The sequence below is a fragment of the Manis pentadactyla genome, chromosome X (genome assembly GCF_030020395.1).
Source record: "Manis pentadactyla isolate mManPen7 chromosome X, mManPen7.hap1, whole genome shotgun sequence".
In the NCBI taxonomy this organism is placed as follows: domain Eukaryota; kingdom Metazoa; phylum Chordata; class Mammalia; order Pholidota; family Manidae; genus Manis; species Manis pentadactyla.
Genome location: NC_080038.1, coordinates 104,028,061 through 104,048,619, shown reverse-complemented (window position 1 = coordinate 104,048,619; position 20,559 = coordinate 104,028,061). Strand labels below are relative to the sequence as shown.

Sequence of the window (20,559 nt, the reverse complement as noted above, 5' to 3'; positions counted from 1 at the left end):
TCTGCATCAAAAAAGCAATTTTAAGTCAACCATCTACTTTGATGAAGGAAAAATCATGGCAACTGTAATTAAAAATCCCTGATATGCATGAATTTTCTGATTTGGTATCATAATTATGTCTTGCTTACAGTAATATGAAAGTTGGTTTTCTAACCTTAAGTACACACTTTCTGGAGGACAGGAAGGCAATGTAATGAGGCATGCTGAGTGTTTAGAGAAGCTAGACAGCTAACTTAAAAGTGAACCCGGTTAAACTACAGCATAGCATCTGCATATAAAGAATTGAATTGATAATCACTCAACCATGTGGAGGCCTAAGCCATGATCTCATATTAATGTGTTTTTAAAAGCACCCATTATGATCACTCAAATATAACTTCTAAATAATCTGTTACATACTTCTTTAAAGGTTAAATGAAATTAAAGATAATGGGCTTCAGGCTGGAGGATATTTTCTCTGACAAAGCCATTCCTTCCTTTAAATCTCCCTCTCATCCCCAGAAGGATAGTGGATGGTACTACCCCATATCCTTCTAGGAGATACATTGGGGTTTTAATTCTACATTCCTAAAACTGACTGGAACTTTTGCTCTGTCATGTCACATATGAGACGTGAAGCCTGAGGCCATCCGTCTTTACCTCATAGTTCTTGCTATGTTACCTGAGTATTTGCAATAAGGATGTCAAAATGGAAACAGTCTCTACAGAGGCTTTGCTGACCACAGGTGAGGGTAGGTTCATGTTGCTTAAGCAAAGGGCAAAAGGGAAGAACTTTATGGGCGGGCTTACCATTCTGATTTAAGCTGGACTTTAGAAAAGTCAAAATATTAAACTATAGACCAAGTTTAAAGAGTGCGTGGGTTGGGTACAACTAGTGAAAAGGTTAGCCAGCAGGCAGGGAAAAACCCGAGGGCGGAGGGCGGAGAGGAAAAGTTTTAAATTACCCACCAGAGCCTGGTGATCTATTAGCATGCGTCCCCCACCCCAGGCTCTGCTCTTGCCCCCAGAGCAGCTAGCTGCAGGAAAGCAAGCAGCCCTATTTTTAAACACTTAAACCTCTCCCTTGGACTTCAGAAGGCTTGAGTTACCAGCGTTTACTGTAAATAATGTGTCTTCCTAAACAAGTGAAGGTAAATATGAATTCCCTAGCCAAGGCCTAGCGGGAAGTTAGGTAAAGGGCGAAAGTGATTTCGGCGTGAGAGTGAGGTGATGGGGGTCGGGATGGGGGTGGGGAGGTAGAAGGAAGGACTTACCGCAGCCTCTGCAGGCTGCCCCCAAAGCCTCAGGGCCAGTAAGAACAAGCCGGCAGCCAGGCTGATTCCACGCAGTTTCATTCTTCTCCGGCTCCCGCAGCTCCTTCAGCACCCGCACGAAATCCCTGGCTGGCTCTGACCAACTGACATAATCTTGAGGGTTTATTGGGAGAGAGCTAGAGCTGGAGAAGGACAGCCAGGGTGTCCCAATTGTGCCGGTGAGCTTGGGTGAGGAGAAAGAAGCTTTTTAAGAGTGGAGGAAAAAAAAAAAAAAGCAGCAGCAGCCTCAACAGCTATTCTTCCCTCCCCCCTCCCCTCCCCAAGAAAGCTGGTCTCTCGGGAGCAGTTTTCCCTTCTGTCCAGACTTGCAAACTTTTTCCTTACACAGGTCCCACAGATCTACTTTCCTCCCTCTCCGCCTGCACCGCCCCCTCCCCACCGGCCCTGGGGAATTTGAGGATCACTCCGCCGCAGCCTTAGGCTGCACCGGCAACCTGCGAGGGAGTGACGCTCAGTTATTTGGAGGAGGGAAACTTCCAAGACCAGATGACTGAACACCAGGAGTCCAACCGAGAAGCTTTTCTATTCGTTCACTTGCACCTTTCGTTGATAGTACTTACTCCTGCCCAGTCCCACTCTCATTGGTGAGAGCACCAAGCCAATTACAAATAGACCTGAGCTGGAACTATTTTTTTTTTTGGCGGATGGATCTCATGGAACAGTACTTTTTATTGTTAATGATTAGAAACAAATTTTAGTCGCTGCTCTCTAGGTTGCTAGTGTATTTTACCTTCCGCAGGACAGAGTTTGTACATACAACAGAATATGTGAAAATATTACAACTATATAAATATATTTATATGATTAAACATATGCTTATAACTGAAGATTTCAGATAATGAAATCTCTGTGTAAAGACCATGCATGTTATATATATGTAAAATTTGGCAGCATTCATAGACAGTAGTTATTATATGTTTGCATGTTATTGTGATACAACCATGTCTTTTTATGTAGCTGCACTGCTAAATGCCTTAATTTTTACTTCTTGGACTAACATAAAAGGTAATGACTGCTGCAGCAGTTGTGTTTCGGAGGGATTTAGGACAGGGAATTATATAACGTTCATGCAATTTTCCTTAAAACTAACAAACACCTAACTGGAAATATTTATATAGAGTTAACTTAACGGCAGAGGGTTTAAGTTTTCCCAAATAAAGCAGACTTGAACATTACTTTGGTAATTCTTATATACAGACTTTATTAAAGTACCAAGAAGCCCGGAAAATACTTTGTGTGACTCCTTGGAAGGCCTTTCAGAGATGTGCTGAAGAATTCTTCAGAACATTTCCGTTACCTCAGACCCTAAATTTTGCCACTTGAAAATCTTTCCTGCCTTTGGACCTATTCAGGGCTTTGGACCTGTTCATGAGGGCCCACTCATTCTTAATTTCTACTCCGTTTAGGGTAGACTTGACAACCCCAGAAGTCACCACCACTACCACCACCACCACCCTCAAAGCTTAGGTGTAAAACCAGGATGAGTGTTGTATGCATTTGGGCAAGTTTGCAGGGATAGTTTGGGACCCATTTGTCTGTGTAGGAATCGTATGCCTTGATCTATTTATTTGTAACAGTTAACAGGGTTTATGGAAGTGTGTGATGCATAGTTGGCTTAGATCTTAGTATATACACCTCTATGGGCCCATGCGTGAAGCTGTGGAGATGCGTGAGAATGCTCTGTGAAGAGGTGCCTGAAAGTGAGAAAGACAGCTGGCTGCCCAAGGTAGGGGGGGGTGATTGACAGCAGACAACCCCGCCCCCTTCCCCTCCATTCCTTCCTCTCCTGGTGCATGAAACTATCTTTTGAGTACGGCAAGTTGTAGCGGGCACGGCTGACTGTGTTTTCCTTTGGGGCACTTCTTATATAGAAGCTAAGTTTAGTTTCTTCTGAAGTGAACCGCTTCGCCTCCCTACCTCGTCCTCCTGAATAAGAAAGCAGCCGCCAAGCATCAGCGGAGCCCCGATGAGCCGGGACTGCGGAGCGGCTTAGCAGTCTCCCGGGACCCAGCTCCAGAGGAGCCGCAAGCATGCACCCTGGGTGAGATGTTGCTGCTCAGAGATTCCCTCCTTTCCTAGTTTGGGCTACTTTGCCGAACCGGGACTATATCTGTACTTCTGTCATTGCAGAAAAGTGGGGACAGACAGCAAAAAGGGGTTGGGGTCTATGGACAGACACAGGACCCTGGAGCCTTAGATAGCCCATGTTACTCACCCTCCCTCCCATTTCAGATTGTGGCTGCTCCTGATTACGTTGTGCCTGACCGAGGAACTGGCAGGAGCGGTGAGTTTCTTCTCGCGACCTCTTTGCGTCCTCCTCCTTTGACTTCCTCCGCATCCCACCTCTTGCGTTTGTATTTAGGGGCATAAAGGATTGCGCTACGAAACCGAGTTCACATCACTCCCATTTCTAGTGGGAGTGAATAGGATTCTTAGGAATAGAACAGTGACAGGTTAATTGCCCTTGGGACTCAGGAATCTTTCTCTCAGAAAATCTTGGTAATGGGTTGGGGAAAAAAATTAGAAAACACAAGAAGCACGTATTTCTGAGCCTCTTCCCAGACGACTTAAGATGACCGACAACTGATGCCTTTCTCTGCATCGATCTCCAAGGCAGAAAAAATGTATTTTCCCCTGGTCTACAAGAACATGCGTTGGCGCACAAGTTTGTGAGTGGAAGAAGAGCACAAGGAGTGGGACTTGAAAGTGCGGCGAATGTTATGGAAGTTAAATAAGTATTTGCTTGTGATTTCTTTGACAGTACCAGGTGACATCTGGATTCTTTAACTACCTGAACTGAACTGATACCACTAGATGATGTTCAGTTTCTGACATTTTCCTTTTACTGGTTTTCTGTGTCATCAGAAAGTTAAAAGTTAAAGTGGTTGGTATAGAAAAAAAATTCTGTAAGTTAACAATTCATAGGCTGTTCAGATATCATCCATAAAATCAGCTAGGGACTGCAGGCAAAGGAATTTCTGTAGACATCTGGCCCAGAAAAATTCAGTGTATCCCCAAAAGTAGAGGGAGACCTCCAATGGAATTACTGGGATATTTTACCAAAGGTGGAGGGACCCAAATAATCAGAGATGCTGCAGTTTTCTAGTCTCACTAGCTACTTGTGCTGGTAGAAATAAAGTTAACTCCTGAGTTCAAATATCAAGTTGTTCAACTATTGCAAACTATTTCACTGCCCCATTTTTTAAAAAACTCAATAATAGCCAAAGTCTTATAGATGACAGATGAATATATAATCTAAATATTTACCATGTGGGTTTTGACCATTTTAACCAACTGGACCTATTTTTAATACTTTAAATATTTTTAAATACTGTTTATAGAGCCATACTTAACTCAGTGACATCACCTAATAACTTTATGGGGAGAAAAATGGATTACTTTGTCCTGGCATATGTCTTTAAGAAAATATCAGAATAAAGTGAAATAATGTCTCTTATGAAAAGAGGATGGCACCAGAAAACTTGACTTTTAACATCTTGTGACCCCTTAACTAAGAACATCAGCTCTTATGTAGGTAAATTCTAGACTTTGTAAACAGAAATATTGATCTAGGGTTCTGTGCACATCTCCATCTGATTCCTTCAGTACAGAAGTTTAGTTATGTGTTACCTTGATTCTCAATACTACACTTACTGAAAATGGGAGGTTTGGATTAGTTAACAATTTGTCTGGGAACCTTGCCACTTGTAAAAACGTCATGCTTGGGCAGAATACTCTGCAGCAAAATCTTTATTTTCAGATTCTGTCCGATGTTATTCAGTGTACTTTGGGGAGAAGCATTAACAAATCATTCTAAATAGCTAGAGACTTCCCAAACACTGTATCCTATCACGTGACATCCTTAAAGGTCACTAGAGGATGATACCTTCAATTCCAGAATCAAGCCCTGCTTTGGTGTATAAGTTTTAGACTCTGTTTTATTGCTTTACCAGTTAGTTTATTGGTCACCTGCTATTATCAGTGTGATTGGCCTTGGCAAGAACAAAATAACCCTTGAGACACACTGACAATACTTTTATTTTTTGCCTTATTAAAGTCCAGAGCTGATCCCTTCACCTGTTGTTTACTTGACCTTGAAAAGTTATTTTTTTAATTTTTAGAAAAATGGCAAAGAGAAGGAGGAGAGTCGCAAGATAATTTTCCCAAAAGGTGACTTTTCTAAGGGGAAGGTTTTTTTTTGTACTCTCTATACTGGATTCTCATCTATATTGGCTGGGTCTCATTTTCTACTCTCAATTCCACCTTATCCTCTGGGTTTGTAATGTTTTTTTACCTTTCAGATAAGTTTTAGACATTTGAGATCTGGGCACCTTGTTTGACTAGTATTAATGACAATTTGTAAATATATTGACAGAAACTATGTTGTGCTTCCTATGAGAAATTCTCTTCACTGTGACAGTTCAGTTGCCAATAATGGAATATTGGTGAGCATTTAAGATAGGGTCATTTAGGTGCTTTTGAATTCTTCCTTTGTCATAATTTATAAAGCAGTGCTATTTAAAGCAATGGAAAGGGAAATGTTAAAACCCAGGATTAAAAAAATGAGTTTCCATTAAATTTCTTTTAAGAGAGTGATGATTTTTAATCAGGTGAAATATTTACACAATTATTCTGAATGAGATAGAGCCTAGGCCTACAGAATAATCCATAATCGTTTTGGTCATTAAGTGCTTAAGGCACAGTGCACACAGATTTATTTAAACATAATCTCTAAGTCTCTAGGCATTTAGTTTCTCAGACAGTAATGGTCACTATGTCCCTTAAAAGATATGGTACTTAATGATAAATTATTATGTGCAATGTACCTGCATCGCATTAGAGAGAAGACTAGAAAGATCCATATCTCACCACAGGCCAAGATGTCTGGGAGCTAAAAATATGCCCAAAGTAGTCAGGATCCTTATGTATTCTTCCCACTTTACTCCAAATCTGCTTTCATGAAAGGCTCTAATACAGACAAGCATGTTTAAAAGTCAAAGCCTAGTGGGAGAGTTATTTGGTTAGGGAAGAGGGGAGAAGAGAGATGTCTATTGTCTCTTTTGCAAGAAACATAGTAAAATGCCTTTAGTCACATTCAAATCAAGTTCTGATTGAAATACAAACTTCTTTAAGTTGTAATTTACTCAGGTTGGTCCTTTCCACTGTGGTTTTCAGCTGTAATTGCAGTCATCAAAGTATGAATAGAGTGTTAAGGTTTCTCAAAGACAGAGAAAAATCTCCTCCTATTCTAATGATCAAAAGGAATATATGCCTTTTTTGGGGCTGTGTCTCAAGGAATTCTTTTTCTTTCTTTCTTAAAACAACTTTATTGAGATATACTTTGTATACCATAAATTCACCCATTTTATGTGTACAATACAATGATTTTTAGTAAATTTACCAAGCTGTGCAACTTATTAACATATCTAGTTTTAGTACATTTTCATCACCCCTATAAGATCTTCCATATCCACTCACAGTTAATCCCCATTCCCATCATCGACCCCAGGCAACATGAATCTACTTTCCTATCTCTATAGATTTGTCTTTTCTGGACATTTCATATAAATAGAATCATGTAATACGTAATCTTTTGTGTTTGGCACCTTTCACTTAGCATAATGTTTTGTAAGTTCATGTTGTAATATGTATCAGTATTTTGCTTTTTTTTTAGTATTGTTATTCTTATTTAGTATTGGTATCCCATTATGGATATATACCATTTTGTTTATGCATCACCAGCTAATTTGGGATCTTTCCACTTTTTGGCTGAGTAATCCTGCTATGAACATCAACATACATACATTTTATTTCTCTTAGTAGATATGCAGGAATGGAATTGCTGGGTCATATGAAAAATTTATATTAACCTTTTAAGAAACTGAAAAACTGTTTTCTAAAGTGGCTGTACCACTTCACATCCTACCAGCAATGTGTGAAAATTCCTGATTCTCTACATCCCTGTTAACACTTGTTATAGTCTGTTTTTTTTATTATAGCCATCTACCATAGCCTGGTGTATGTGAAGTGGTATCTCATTTTTCATTTTAATTTGCATTTCCCTAATGACTAATCAGGTTAAGCATCTTTTCAAGTGCTTATCAGTTATTTGCATATCCTCTTTGAAGATATTTCTATTTAAAGCTTTTGCCATTTTAAAGTTAGGTTGTCTTCTTAATTTAGTTGTAAAGAGTTCTTTATATACTTTGGATACAAGTCCTTTGCCATATACAGTTGACCTTTGAACAACATGGGTTTGAACTGTGTCCTTTTATACATGGAATTTTTTTCAATAGTATTTTGTAAAATCTTTGGGGATTTGTGATAATTTAAAAAATATTTTATTTTCTCTAGCTTACATTATTGTAAGAATGCTGTATGTAATACATATAATATACAAAATATGTGTCAATCAACTGTTTATGTTATTGACAAGGCTTCCAGTTAACAGTAGGCTATTAGTTGTGAAGTTCTTGGGGGAGTCAAAAGTTGTAGGTGGATTTTCAACTGCACAGCTTGGGGGGCAAGGTCAGTGCCCATAACCCCCATGTTGTTCAAGGGACAACTGTATACACTTTGCAAATATTTTCTCCCAGTCTGTGGCTTGTCTTTCCATTTTCTTAATATGAATTCTAAAAATAGTTGTCTGCTTTGTATGCTAGCAAATATCCTGTTTCAGCTAGCTATAAATAATTACAGTATGTAACATGTATGTGTGTACATGGGAAGATATTCTCTGCTCATGGATTAGAAGAACTAATATTGTTAAAGTGTCCATACTACCCAAGAAATATACCAAGTAAGTGCAATCCCTATCAAAGTTCCAGTGATATTTTTCACAGAAAAAGAACAAACAATCCTAAAATGTGTATGGAACCACAGAAGACAACAGTCAAAGCATCCTTGATAAAGAAGAACAAAGCTGGAGGCATCATTTTCCATGATTTCAAACTATATTACAGAGCTCTAATCATTAAAACAGGATGGTATCAGCATAAAAACAGACACACAGATCAATGGAACAGAATAGGGAGTCCTGAAATAAACCCATGCATATATGGTCAGTTAATTTACAAAATATACAGAATATACAATGGGGAAAGGGCAGTCTCTTCAATAAATGGTGTGGGGAAAATTGGATAGCCACATGCAAAAAGAATGAAACTACCACCTTACACCATACACAAAAATTAACTCAAAATGGATCAAAGACTTGAACTTAAGACCTGAAACCATAAAACTTCTAGTGGAAAATATAGGCAGTAAGCTCCTTGACAATGACAAGGTGGTCCTGACAATAATTTCTTTGACTCTAACACCAAAACAAAAGCAACAAAAGCAAAAATCAACAAGTGGGACTATATCAAACTAAAAAGCTTCTGCACAGCAAAGGAAAACATCAACAAAATGAAAAGGCAGCCTACTGAGTGGGAGAAAATAATTGTAACTCATATATCGGATAAGGGGCTAATATCCAAAATATACAAAGAACTTCAGCTCAGTAGCAAAAACAAAAACCACAAATAATCCAATTAAAAAATTGGCAAAAGATCTGACTAAACATTTTCCAAAGAAGACATGCATACAGATGGCCAACAGATACATGAGAAAATGCTCAACATCATTAATCATCAGGAAAATGCAAACCAAAATCACAATGAGATATCACCTCACACCTGTTAGAATGGCTATTATCAAAAAGATGAGAAACAAGTGTTGGTGAGGATGTGGAGAAAAGAGACCCCTTGTGCACTGTTGATGGGAATATAAATTGGTACAACCATGATGGGAAACTGTGGAGGTTCCCTAAAAAGTTAAAAATAGAACTACCAGATGGTCCCCCAAGTCCACTAATGGGTATTTATGCAAAGAAAATAAAAATACTAATTTGAAATTATATATACACCTTCATGTTCATTGCAGCATTATTTACTATGGCCAAGATAGGGAAACAGTCCTTAGGTTGTCTGTGGATAGATGAATTCATAAAGAAGTTGTGATGTATATATATAACCACATGGTGTGTGTATATATATGTATGTACACATACTCACAGAATGTGTGCATATATAATAGACACACACACACAGAATGTGTGGATATACACACACACAGTATGTATATATACAAACAAACACACACATACGCAATTCAGCCATAAAAAAAATAAGTCTTGCCATTTGCAGCAACATGGACCTCAAGGACATATGCTTAGTGAAATATGTCAGAGAAAGACAAATACTTATAATCTCTTTTGTATGTGGAATATTAAAAAAAACAAGCTCATAGATACAGGGAACAGGTTAGTGGTTCAAGTGGCAGGGGATGGGGGTGTGAGAAATGAGTGAACTGTTTTTGTCTTTATAAAAAAAATTTGAATTAAAATTATTTTTGAAAAAGAACGAAACAAATAGATTGACCCCAATTATCAATATGTATTGGGTTTTGCTTACCTAAATTATATGGGCAATTCCATAATTTCACCACCATGCTTGGAGTATAGACTTGTCCTGTCCAGTCCTGACAGGACATACCCATATATAAAGAACATATAAGGAAAGCACCACACTTTATTAAACTATCAAGTCCTTTTAAGCTGACTAAATGTCCCAGTGAGGCTGATCATAGGACTCTAACTTGTTTTAAAGTCTAACTAAATGTAAATAGAAGAACGAATAAAGCATTCCCAAGGGAAGGGAAAATTAGCTAAAAGCAATTATCCACTCTTTTACTATCTTTAATCTATTCCTCTCCTAGGATTTTGTTTTTCTTCCACAAACAATATTGAAGTCTCCTTCATTATAAGAGCAAATAATTGAAGAAAAACGTGGTTTCGTTTTCCTCTGTAACTCTAACCCCCTCAATCACATTACCATCAAATTCCTGGCCATTGTCTACTACTCTTCTTCAACAACCTTTTACTCTTAAGCCTATTACAGTCTAGACTGAGTCTTGTCTACCAAAATTGTCCTCTTTCAAGCTAATTAATGGCTGCCGAACTACCAAGCTCTATGGTTTCTTTGCAGTCCCCATTTTATCTGACTTCTCTACTGGTTTTTTTCCCAGTTTTATTGAGAAATAATTGACAGAAAACACTGTATAAGTTTAAGGCATACAGCATGATAGTTTGTTTTAGATCCATTGTGAAATGATTGCAATAGGTTTACCTAACACCCATCTTCTCATATAGATACAATAAAAAGAAGAGAAAAAAATTTCTGCCTTTTGTGATGAGAACCCTTAGAATCTACTCTCAACAATTTTCATACATAACATACAGCATTGTTAGCTATAGTCATCATGTTGTACATTATAATTGGAAGTTTTATCTTTTAACCACCTCCCTCCAGTTCCCCCATGCCCCATCTTCTGCCTCTGACAACCACAAGTCTGATCTCTCTATGGTAGTGTTGGCATTTTCCCACAATTCTGAAACCACTTTTTCCCCTTTGACTTCCAAGACACTGTGTGTCATTATTTCTTCTTAAACTTCTCCAGTATTTGAATTTTATTCATTCAACACTTAAACTTACTGAGCAACCACTATATTCTAAATAGTATGCCAAGTTCTGATGACACAATGGTGAACAAGTCAAACATGATCTTTGCTGTCATGGTACTTACAATCTTTATCACTCGTTGATCCTAAAGTGGTTTTTTTTCAATATTTTATCCTTTGTCTTCTTCTTGCCTCAACAGTTTTAGCTATGCTTCCTATACTTTGATGGCTATAAAATTTATATTTCCAGCCCAGACACGTCTTTTGTGCTCCACACCTATTATTTCCAATTACTTATTAAGCCCTTGTACCTGTATTTCAATGAGTTGATACATACAAAGCACTTAAAACAGTGACTATGGCACTCAACCAATGCCAACTGCTGTATTTTGTATTGCCTCAAACACAGCATATCCAAAGTGAAACTATTTTCTAGTCCTCCCCATGACACTCCAGTCTGCTTTTTTATTTTTGTTAAATGTCATCACCACCCACCAATTTCAAGCAAGAAACTATCGAATTAGCCCCCAACTTTCACTGTCTCCATCCTTCTAGGCAAGTTCCATTAATTTTACCAAAAATCTATAGAATCTAAACTTTTCCATTCATACTCAATGGGCTCCAAACCTCATCACCAAACATCAATAGCCTCTTAATTAGTTTTTCTACCTCCTGACTCCTATTAAGTTATCTCCTGATTTAAAACCTTTGCTGGTTTCTTGTTTCTTCCAGCACTGAAATGTGTACTCCTTGGCTTGGCATATTTAAGGCCCTTCATTATGTGGCTTTGACTACTGTTCTAGCCTCATGTCTAGGTGTTTTTATCTACCACCCCTCTTTCTCATACTCACGTGTACAATAATACACTTCATTCGGACTGAACTCTCCATTCCCAAAGTACTTTAAGTTCTTTCCCATCTCTTTGCTTTTCATATGCTGTCCCCTTTATCTGGAGAGTCCTTCTCCATTGTTTACACCTTCCTCTCTTCCTAGTGAACTCCTACTCAATCTTCAATACCCAGATACTTTCTTCCCCTGTGTTTTCCTGGCTCTTTGGGTCCCTTTGGTAGCACCAACCATGTAGTCCTGAAATTTCTATGCTTACATGTCTGTTGCCCTCTTCAACCTTGTACTTGCAATGTCCAGGATACTGCTAAGCATATAGTAGATGTGCAATAGGTGACTTTCAAATGAGGAAACAGATATACTATTAACCTACAACTGCCTTTTCCTTGTCTCTCTTAAGACTTACTAATCTTAATTCTAATAATTGCTTTGATGTAAAAATAATTGTTCTCATACTGATGTTTAGACTTCAGCTATACTTTGATATTGATTCAACATGCCATGCATAGTCATTCCTTCTGCTCTTAGTTCTGTATGAAAACACCCTTTTTTTCTCATTTCCTGTCTCTGTAGGTGGGCATATTATTCTTCCCTTCAGGCCCACTTTAGTGAACATTTTCCTGAAGTTTCCTGCTCTTTCTATCCTTCTGTCTCTCTTGTTTTTTCTTGTTTCCTTCCTTCAATAAATATTTATTTAGTGCCTACTCTGTGGTCATCCCTGCCATTTGAAGGACAATGGCAAGGACTAAGCCAATGTGGCTGGGGCACAGGGAGGGTGAAGTGGAGGGAGGGAGGCAGAACACTGTGAGGCTGGAAGAATGAGGAAGGGCTAGACCTGTTCTGCAGCCTTAATTGCTCCCTGATTGCTCAGAGCATTTACCTAATGCCCATGCTAAAGTGTATTTCTCTAGGCAGGGTGTGATAGACATTATAGTTATTGCTGGTCACCTACTTTGTGTCCAGCATTGACAAACCCTTTATGCATGGAGGGCTCACTCATTTGGCACACATCTGCCCTTTCCAGGTTTATAAAATCCATGCAAGCCATGAAGTATGTCTTTTTTCGAGCTCTTTTTGGGTTTCATGTTTAAGTCTGGAGGTCTATTTCTTGATTTTTCCCCTTTATGGATTATAATATGGTTAAAAAACAAGGAGCTTCAAATCTGGAACCAAATGTTCCTAGGTTCATGTATAGGCTCCAATACTAACTAGCCTTAGGACAAATCACTAAATACATTGTTAGCTGTAGAATTATTACTATTGTTATTCTTCTCCCATTGCTCACTGTGATTGCCTCTATACTAGAAATGAGTGGTGAGCCATTTTGGGGCCACTTTAGAGAAAATTGCTTAATTATTTGTTGGATTTGTTTTTCAAGCTCCCCAGGAGAGAAGAGTTAGAACTGTCATACTTGCTCCAGTTTCCCAAAGCCACTTCTACCTCTGCTGCCTTACCTCTGTGATCTCCTCTGGAGAACAGGGTCCCAACTAAAGATTATGTCTGAAGGCACTTCTCCAGGCATCTCTGAAGTCTCAATTCCCCTTTATCCAATAACAATGGGGCTAGTTTGCCATTATCTTTCCAGCTTATTTGCTTGTATTGAGGGGGAGTTGGTATTCTTCAGTGGAAATTTCCCTGGCCATAAAGCTCTACAGCATTTACCTCAGAGAGACCAGTTTTTTCCCAGAAATGTCTGGAATTTCTGGCAAAGAGACTAAATTAGTCCTTTGGGAGAGAGATTTTTCTCTTGGGGAGGGAATAAAAATTAAGTGGTATTTCTCCTTTCTCTATAAAGCTAAGAGTGGTAATTTTTCCTCGCCCAGAGGGAAGAGGGTTGCCAGAGAAAATCTAAAATGCCTAGAATCTCTAAATTCTGTTTGCAAGTATAGCAGATACCTTAAAGGTGAAGATCAACTTTAGATTTATAAGGTTTATATGACCTTGTCTTGGAGAGAAGATTAAGTTGCATAAATGCTTACCAGCACCTCTCATGCAACTAGATATCCAGAGCTCATAGATAATGATGGTGATGTTGAGTGATAAAGAAGAAAAAAAGTTATTTGTGCACTTTTCAAAATTTACAGCAGTAGAGCTTTTCCCCCAAAACATGTCATATGATCCCCAATATAAAAGTCGACCAGAATAAGTGTTTTGCTAATAAGTAAAAGTTTTTAACATTTATTTGTGAAGTCAGTAAGAAGGAAGAGACTGGTAGAAGAAACCCCATAAAAATCTGAAATTGAGAGCCATAGCAGTCTCAGTCTTCAGTTTATTTCTGTTCCGTTTACACAATGTGGAGAAAATTCTGATGTGCCCAAATAAATAATGGCCATCATGGGGTGAGAGCTTTTTTGTTTATCACTTTATCTTGCCATCTCAGGATACTCTTCACTTAAATAGACAGCAAAGAAAATCTCTATTTCGAGGTCTACACACACTCCTTTCTCTCTCTCTCTCTCTCTCTCTCTCTCTCTCTCTCTCACACACACACACACATCACACATTAACTTGTTAACTTGGCAACACTTGTTAATACAATCAGTGGTGTGTTAAATGTTTGGTTTGTAACCCATTTGAACGGTGCACTCTGTATTTTATTACAGCTTTAAAAGTTTAAAATAAAGTTTTAAAGTGAAATTAAAATCATGCTGTGGAACTATTGAAATACCTCCCTGATTTAAAAGCACTGAATTATATGATAATCGGGCACTAAACTCCACAGGACAGAATGAAGTGCAATAGACGGTGAAAGAAGGAAGAGGTCAGTATGGATTGAAGTGAGGGAAGGCTCCACAGCAATAGGATTTGTGCTGGGCCTTAAAGGACTAGTAAAAATGAGTAATAAATGTGGATACTGTATATTCTAGTTTTTTTTTTCCAGCACATCCTGATTTCAAATTTTCTTCTCTAGGTCTCTATAAATATACTTGTCAGGACAGATAATTCATCTTTGATTTTAAAATGTAGCTCTATTAAATATTAGAAAGACAAACTGATCAGAGCCTGGGCATGAGTATGTATCAGGGCACAGAATCTTTGAGGAAATTAGAAAAAGGCACACTTTGCTCTTGGCAGTCCTGTAGGCTATGGAGGCCTTGAAAGCCAGGCAGAGGGAAGAATATGGCTACAAAGCACTGTACTGATTGCTATTTGAGGGAAATGCTGACGTGATCAGTGGGTCTTTTGCCCTCTCTTCTTATGCCAGGCAACTGTCTGTATATATAACTACCTATATTGTATATATCCAACATAAATATGCATACCAAGAGGCTGCTGTTCTTATTTTTATTATAAGGGCTAACACTCTAGCTTTAACCACAGTTTTTGCCTTTAGTTTCTGTCCTCTATATACTATTTTCCTAAATCACAGCTTTTATCCTTCCCCTGCCCAAGAAGCTATAACATCACCCAGATGCCTATTCAATGAAAAAATTATATTTCTCCCCCCACCCCCATACCTTCTCCTACTGGACTATTGGAATAACTGAATACACAATGGTCAAGTTGGAAGGAAACCTATGGATTTCTCTGGTTTAGTGTCCAGCACGTGTTTTGAGACTTCAGCCAGAGCTGTACAGTCTTGAAGCTATGATAGTAGCTTGAAGCTCCCACTCTCCCTAATAGCTGTAGAACCAAAGGGGCTGAGAGAGAATGCTGCTTCAGTGTCCACTGCCTGCCAGGTTATAATCTCTCAGTCAGAGCCTAAGTCAGTGGGGAAAAGAGAAACATTGTACTTTAGAGCCAAAGTGACAACAGTTTCTTTATCTTGAAGGATCCCTCTATGCATTTCTCTGTAAGTGTGGTTATGCTCTCCTATATACGTGTGATAGTATGCATTTATTTAAGGTATTTTGTCAATTTTTTGCAGCTGTCTGTTTTTAAAATTTTGAAAACTTCAGAATTACAGAAAAGTTTCAAGTATGGTACAAAAACGTTGCTCTTTAACCATTTGAGAGTAAGTTTCCAATGTGATGCCAAATCCCTCCCAAATACTTCAGTGTGAATTTCCTACAAAGATATTCTGCTATATAATCAATTTTTCTGTTGAAAAAAGTTACTATGAAATACTTTAGGCCAAAAAAGTTATAATATATATAAAATACATACAAATATTTTTGTATTTTGTATATATTATATACAAATATATTTGTATGTACAAATATGTTTGAAAATATAATGGACATATACAATAATGTAATGAGCATAATACAGTGAATATATGACCATCACCCAGCTTAAGAAATAAAATGTTACCAATGAAGCTGAAACCACCTGTGTATGCCTCCCAAAGCCATACCTCCACCATCTTGAATTTGGTATATACCATTCATTCCTAAACTGGAGCTTCTATGTGGGATTCAGGTGGGTGGGTGAGTGCCCTGAAGTTGTATGTAAAATTAAGCATATATGTGCATTGTCCTAGGGAGAAGGTCCGTAGCTTTGATGAGATTTACATAAAGGTTAACTGCATGTGAAGTATCAGATTTCATGGAAAAATAGTCTACAGTTAATGCATATCCTTTTCTGCCACTTATTTTGTTTGACTGTTTGTATTCTAGCTTTCTCCCCAACCAACTCACTGAGATATTTTCTTAAAGGTCACTTCTTAATCACTAAATTCAATTGCTTCTTCTTGGTCCTTACCCTCACTGACCTACCATAGCATCTCACTCTTGATTCACTTGCTTCTTCCAGACTCTCTCCCTTGCCTTGGCTTCTGCCCTCTCTTGACATTCTTCAGTCTCCTCATTTGAAAAATATAGTACCTACCTCATATGGTCATAAAGATGAGCTGTAACGTTCATAAAGTGCCCGGTTGTTGTATGCTCAATAAATTGTAGCTATTATTTGGCAGTTAATTCTCATACACCATTATCTCATTATCTCCCAGCCCCCTATTTAAGGTGTTGCTAATGGACAGAGGTCATGCCAAGAAGACAGCCTGCAATTACTGCTTCAGCTTCCTGCAGTGCTGTTTATTAGTCTAGTAGTATCTCTATACCTATTAGAAGTTGTGGTTAGGTGGGGATCAATGATCCTTCGAGACTTCAGGAGAAAATAATTTAGGTGAAGAAGAATTAGCCTTAAATTACTTAATTTCATCTGTCAAGGTTTGTAACACTATTCTCAGCCTGGTCACCTTTAAAGGGCCTCAGATGGTAAAAAGGTAGTTCTCTCTTCTTTGTTTGTTTAGCTTTTTGCCCACTCTGCTACTAAATAGACTGACAAATGAAAGTGCCAACTCTTATGAGGGACAAGTGTTGGCTCCAAGCTGGCCTAAAGCCAGTTTTTCTGGATGGGCCACTGAAGAGCCATATGACTTTCAGTCACTATTTACTTGGAACAGAATGAGAGGAAGGATTTATATCAAGTTACCAGTCCCCTGAGCCTGCCCTGTCCCGAGCTGTCCTCTTGTTTTCACATTCACTATTAGCTGCCAGTAACAATGACATACTTTCGTTCATATCCATAGTTGAACCTTACAATAAATATTTGAGGACACAAGTCTCTTTGAAGCACCAAGGCCCTTAAAAGAGGCTTATCTGCTGAAGGAAAAACAGCTAAGTTACTTTTGTGCTTTGTTAGATAGAGTGCTTGACCCTTTGAACTGTAGCTGTCATATCCCTTTGGTCAGGACAGGGTAGGGTATGTTGCTATAGAAAACAACTCCCGCCATCTCTGGGGCTTAAAATAACAAAGATCTATTTCTCGTTTATAATGCATGTCTATCATGGGTCACCTGGGGGACATTATTTGGTCCCCAGTGTGAGCCCAGGTGGAGCAGCCATCATCTGGAACACTGCTGAATGCTGTGGCAGAGGGAAAGAGAGCTCTGGAGGTCTCACACTGCATTGCCAATGAAATCTTATTTCTGCATGTGACACATGGCACTTCTTTCATATGTGGTCATCCTTGACCAGGGACCAACTAGAGGCCAGGAAGTGCAATTCTTCCATCTACCCTGAAGGTGGAGAGCTGGAAATATTCAGTCACACTTATTTAATACACTTAGAAAGGCATCGCTGGTCTCTCTAGACAGTCCCTTTCCCTGGGATGCCTTGCTAAGTGGCTTCCCTTTAATTTCACTCATTCTTGTTTTCTTGCTTCTGCAGAAATATGCTACTTATCTGTTTGGTAATGATCCGTGCAAGCCTTAGGCTGTGTTGTATAATGCAAGCTGGTTTTTCTCCCCTTGATTTGAATTCTTTCTGCCTTTTTGGTGTTCCCACAGTTGTATGCTGCAGTGATATACAGTGGTATTAGCTTAGAATAGTTTTGTTTCAATAAAATGCTTTCTTTTGCACTCTTCCTCATCTCTTGCTGTTTACTATTATAGTAACAGAATAGCTATAATTCTGTTATCTTCTGACTGTAAAGCTGGGATTAAATGACTTGCCTGAGGGTATGTTGTTAGTTGGTATTAGAAGAGCCTGAACTGGAACTCAGGTTTTCTGACTCAGTCTGTTTTCTTTTTATTACACCAGGTCCTATTATAAAGAAAGCTGTATAACTGGCAGCTCTGTAATTTACTCCCAGAGGCGACTGGTAACAACAGAATCTGGTCTTTAATCTTGAACAAAAGGAATTTTCCATTTAAATGTCCCCCTCGGAATATTTTGATGAATTCCATGTCATAAAATCAGATTCCTGGGATTCCAGTGCCAATAGGTTTTTATTCTTGAAGCAAACAAACAACTGGCCCTGAGTGAATCAGTGTCATCATCCTGACTATCTCTAAGACTCAAACAAATATGGACTTTCACCACCCCTGCTGTAGCTCAATCTAGAATAAGTCATTGTATGCATTGTATTACTGCAGGTTTCTCACTAGGATCTGGATGTGACACAATGTTCAAAGATTAAAATTACAAATAGCATCAAAAGCCTAGTGAGGGCATTACTGCCTAAGTTGTGTCAACCCGTCTCAATTTGGAGTGAGTTTTGTGTGAATTGCTGTGGGCTCTTTTCATGTAAAGTTTACTAAAAAGCTTTTCAATGATGCTTCTTGTCCTAACTAAATGTACTATTGATATTGGCTTAAGAAAAGGCCCTAGCCAATGATACTATCACAAAAAAAATCATAGATAATAAAGGAGGCATATCTACTATAAAGAGCAATCTTAACACTCAGGCACAGAGTTCTTGTCAAGATATCAACCAAATACAACATATGTGGTCCAGAGTATCTTCAGGTATGAAGAACCTCTGCCCAGGCTTAGTAGAGAAATACACCATTGAGTTTTTACATAAATTCAATAATATAAATTATAGGTTAGAAAGGAATCTTTTCAAAGAATGCCACACAGACTCTATTAGAATGATGTTCTGAATTATTGTCATATATAGCAGTACCAGGCTAGATATCTGAAGACACTGACCATTAGTGTAAAGTCAAAGCCAATTTCACTTATGGTATATCTGCAGTGACAGAATATCTTCCATATTATTTTTTCACAGAGTCTTTTGCTGTCGTCATTTAGCTACCAGGTTAATTTTCTTATTCCTCATGGAAACCTTCATACACGAACAAAGCAGAGAGAACAGTATAATGTTACTCTATGTTCCTGTTACCCACCATCAACAATTATCAACTCATCCACTATGAGACCTATATGAGGATGGTCATAATCATTTGCACTTCATGGTTATGAACTGCTTTTTTTTAAATGTCTTTTCACTTTTTATGGCAATTGTAAGCATAAATGTTAGGCTTTTACATAAAGAAAGAACATTTATTCACACCACTAGAAAATAGCATCAAAATATTCATGTCACTAGAATAGCTCAACCACAGATGTTTCCTAAGAAATTCTTAGAGGCAAGGGAGCCAGCATCCTTCTATTAGGACCTATCCATTATATCCAATCAGCCAAAAGCTAGGAAAGAACCATTGCTCCTCATAGTATGGTTTATCGACCTTTGGGTGTCAGCAAATGTATTCTTGGGGATCTATAAGTTCTTAAGTTTAAAAAATATTCTTCTAATATCAAACTGGTAATAATCCTTCTGACGGTTCACTTTTATACTCATACTGAATTATTTTACCAGTAGTTATCTTTTAAAATGGAAATAAATTATCAGAAGGTGTTTTAATAAAATAAGATATAACTTTCTTGTGTCAGTGTTTCTCAAATAGACATGAATCTGTTCTAGAGTTCCTTAGAGTTCTGAAGGATGAGAAATATCACTCTAATTATCACATATGAACATTTCAGAGTTTTATCAAACAAGTTGCCATTTATATACATAGGCCCTGCACTAGTTGTGCTCTCAGTGAACAGAAGGTGGACATTCTGGTGGAAAAGAAGGCTTTCCAAAGAATATGAGGTTGAAAAGTTAGAAGTGGAAAATGAGATTAGGAAAGTATGCTGGAACTGCATTATTGACAATCACAAAACACTTTCCTGAAAGGCTAAGGAGTCTGCACTTCTGTATTTTTTGTCAATGTGACATTGTTTTATGTGAGGTTGGGAATGTTGTCTTCTGCAAATGTGGGTTCTGAAAGTTGGTAGGTTTGGTAGATTTTTGAAGTCATCTGCTACTCTTCATAATGTAGTGTAGAAACCTGTTTCCAAATTTAGGTGGGATTCTGTATCAGGTTTTAATACTGTGTAAGTAAAATAATACTCTTTCTGTATTTGTCTGTACTAAGCATTGAAATTGACAACAGTGAAGGTTTTAATCCTTTTTTTGTCACACAGAACTGAACATTAGTTTAATTTTATAGATGTGTTTCATGGAACAATAATCTGCCAGAGTAAGGACTCCCATCTGCTCACACACAGTTACTTAGCGGCAGTCCAAGGACTCTAAGCAGGCTTTCATTTCTCACTCTAAAAATCTGAAAGACAAAAACTAGCTTGAACTTTTGTATGTATATTTATGCCTGCTGCTTAATAA

The 20,559-nt window shown here is 38.1% G+C and overlaps 2 protein-coding genes across 5 annotated transcripts in view; one reads left to right on the top strand and one right to left on the bottom strand.

The window, feature by feature from the left end:
* The window catches only part of COL4A5 (collagen type IV alpha 5 chain), a 228,008-nt gene extending 226,214 nt beyond the window's left edge, over positions 1-1,794 (bottom strand). The window contains exons 1-2 of one of the 2 annotated variants that reach the window (XM_057495198.1): positions 1,748-1,794; positions 1,254-1,476 (exon numbers count right to left, since the gene is read on the bottom strand). In XM_057495198.1, coding sequence (XP_057351181.1) covers positions 1,254-1,334 — 81 coding nt within the window. In that variant the 5' untranslated portion in view covers positions 1,335-1,476; positions 1,748-1,794. Of the gene's footprint in view, positions 1-1,253; positions 1,648-1,747 lie in introns of those variants that run through there. The other variant, XM_036924940.2, reaches the window with a different exon arrangement.
* A 1,305-nt stretch (positions 1,795-3,099) lies between these two features.
* COL4A6 (collagen type IV alpha 6 chain) overlaps positions 3,100-20,559 on the top strand; it is a 270,516-nt gene continuing 253,056 nt past the window's right edge. For all 3 annotated transcript variants that reach the window (XM_036924944.2, XM_057495272.1, XM_036924942.2), the window contains exons 1-2: positions 3,100-3,354; positions 3,546-3,597. In XM_036924944.2, coding sequence (XP_036780839.2) covers positions 3,344-3,354; positions 3,546-3,597 — 63 coding nt within the window. In that variant the 5' untranslated portion in view covers positions 3,100-3,343. The remainder of the gene's footprint in view (positions 3,355-3,545; positions 3,598-20,559) is intronic.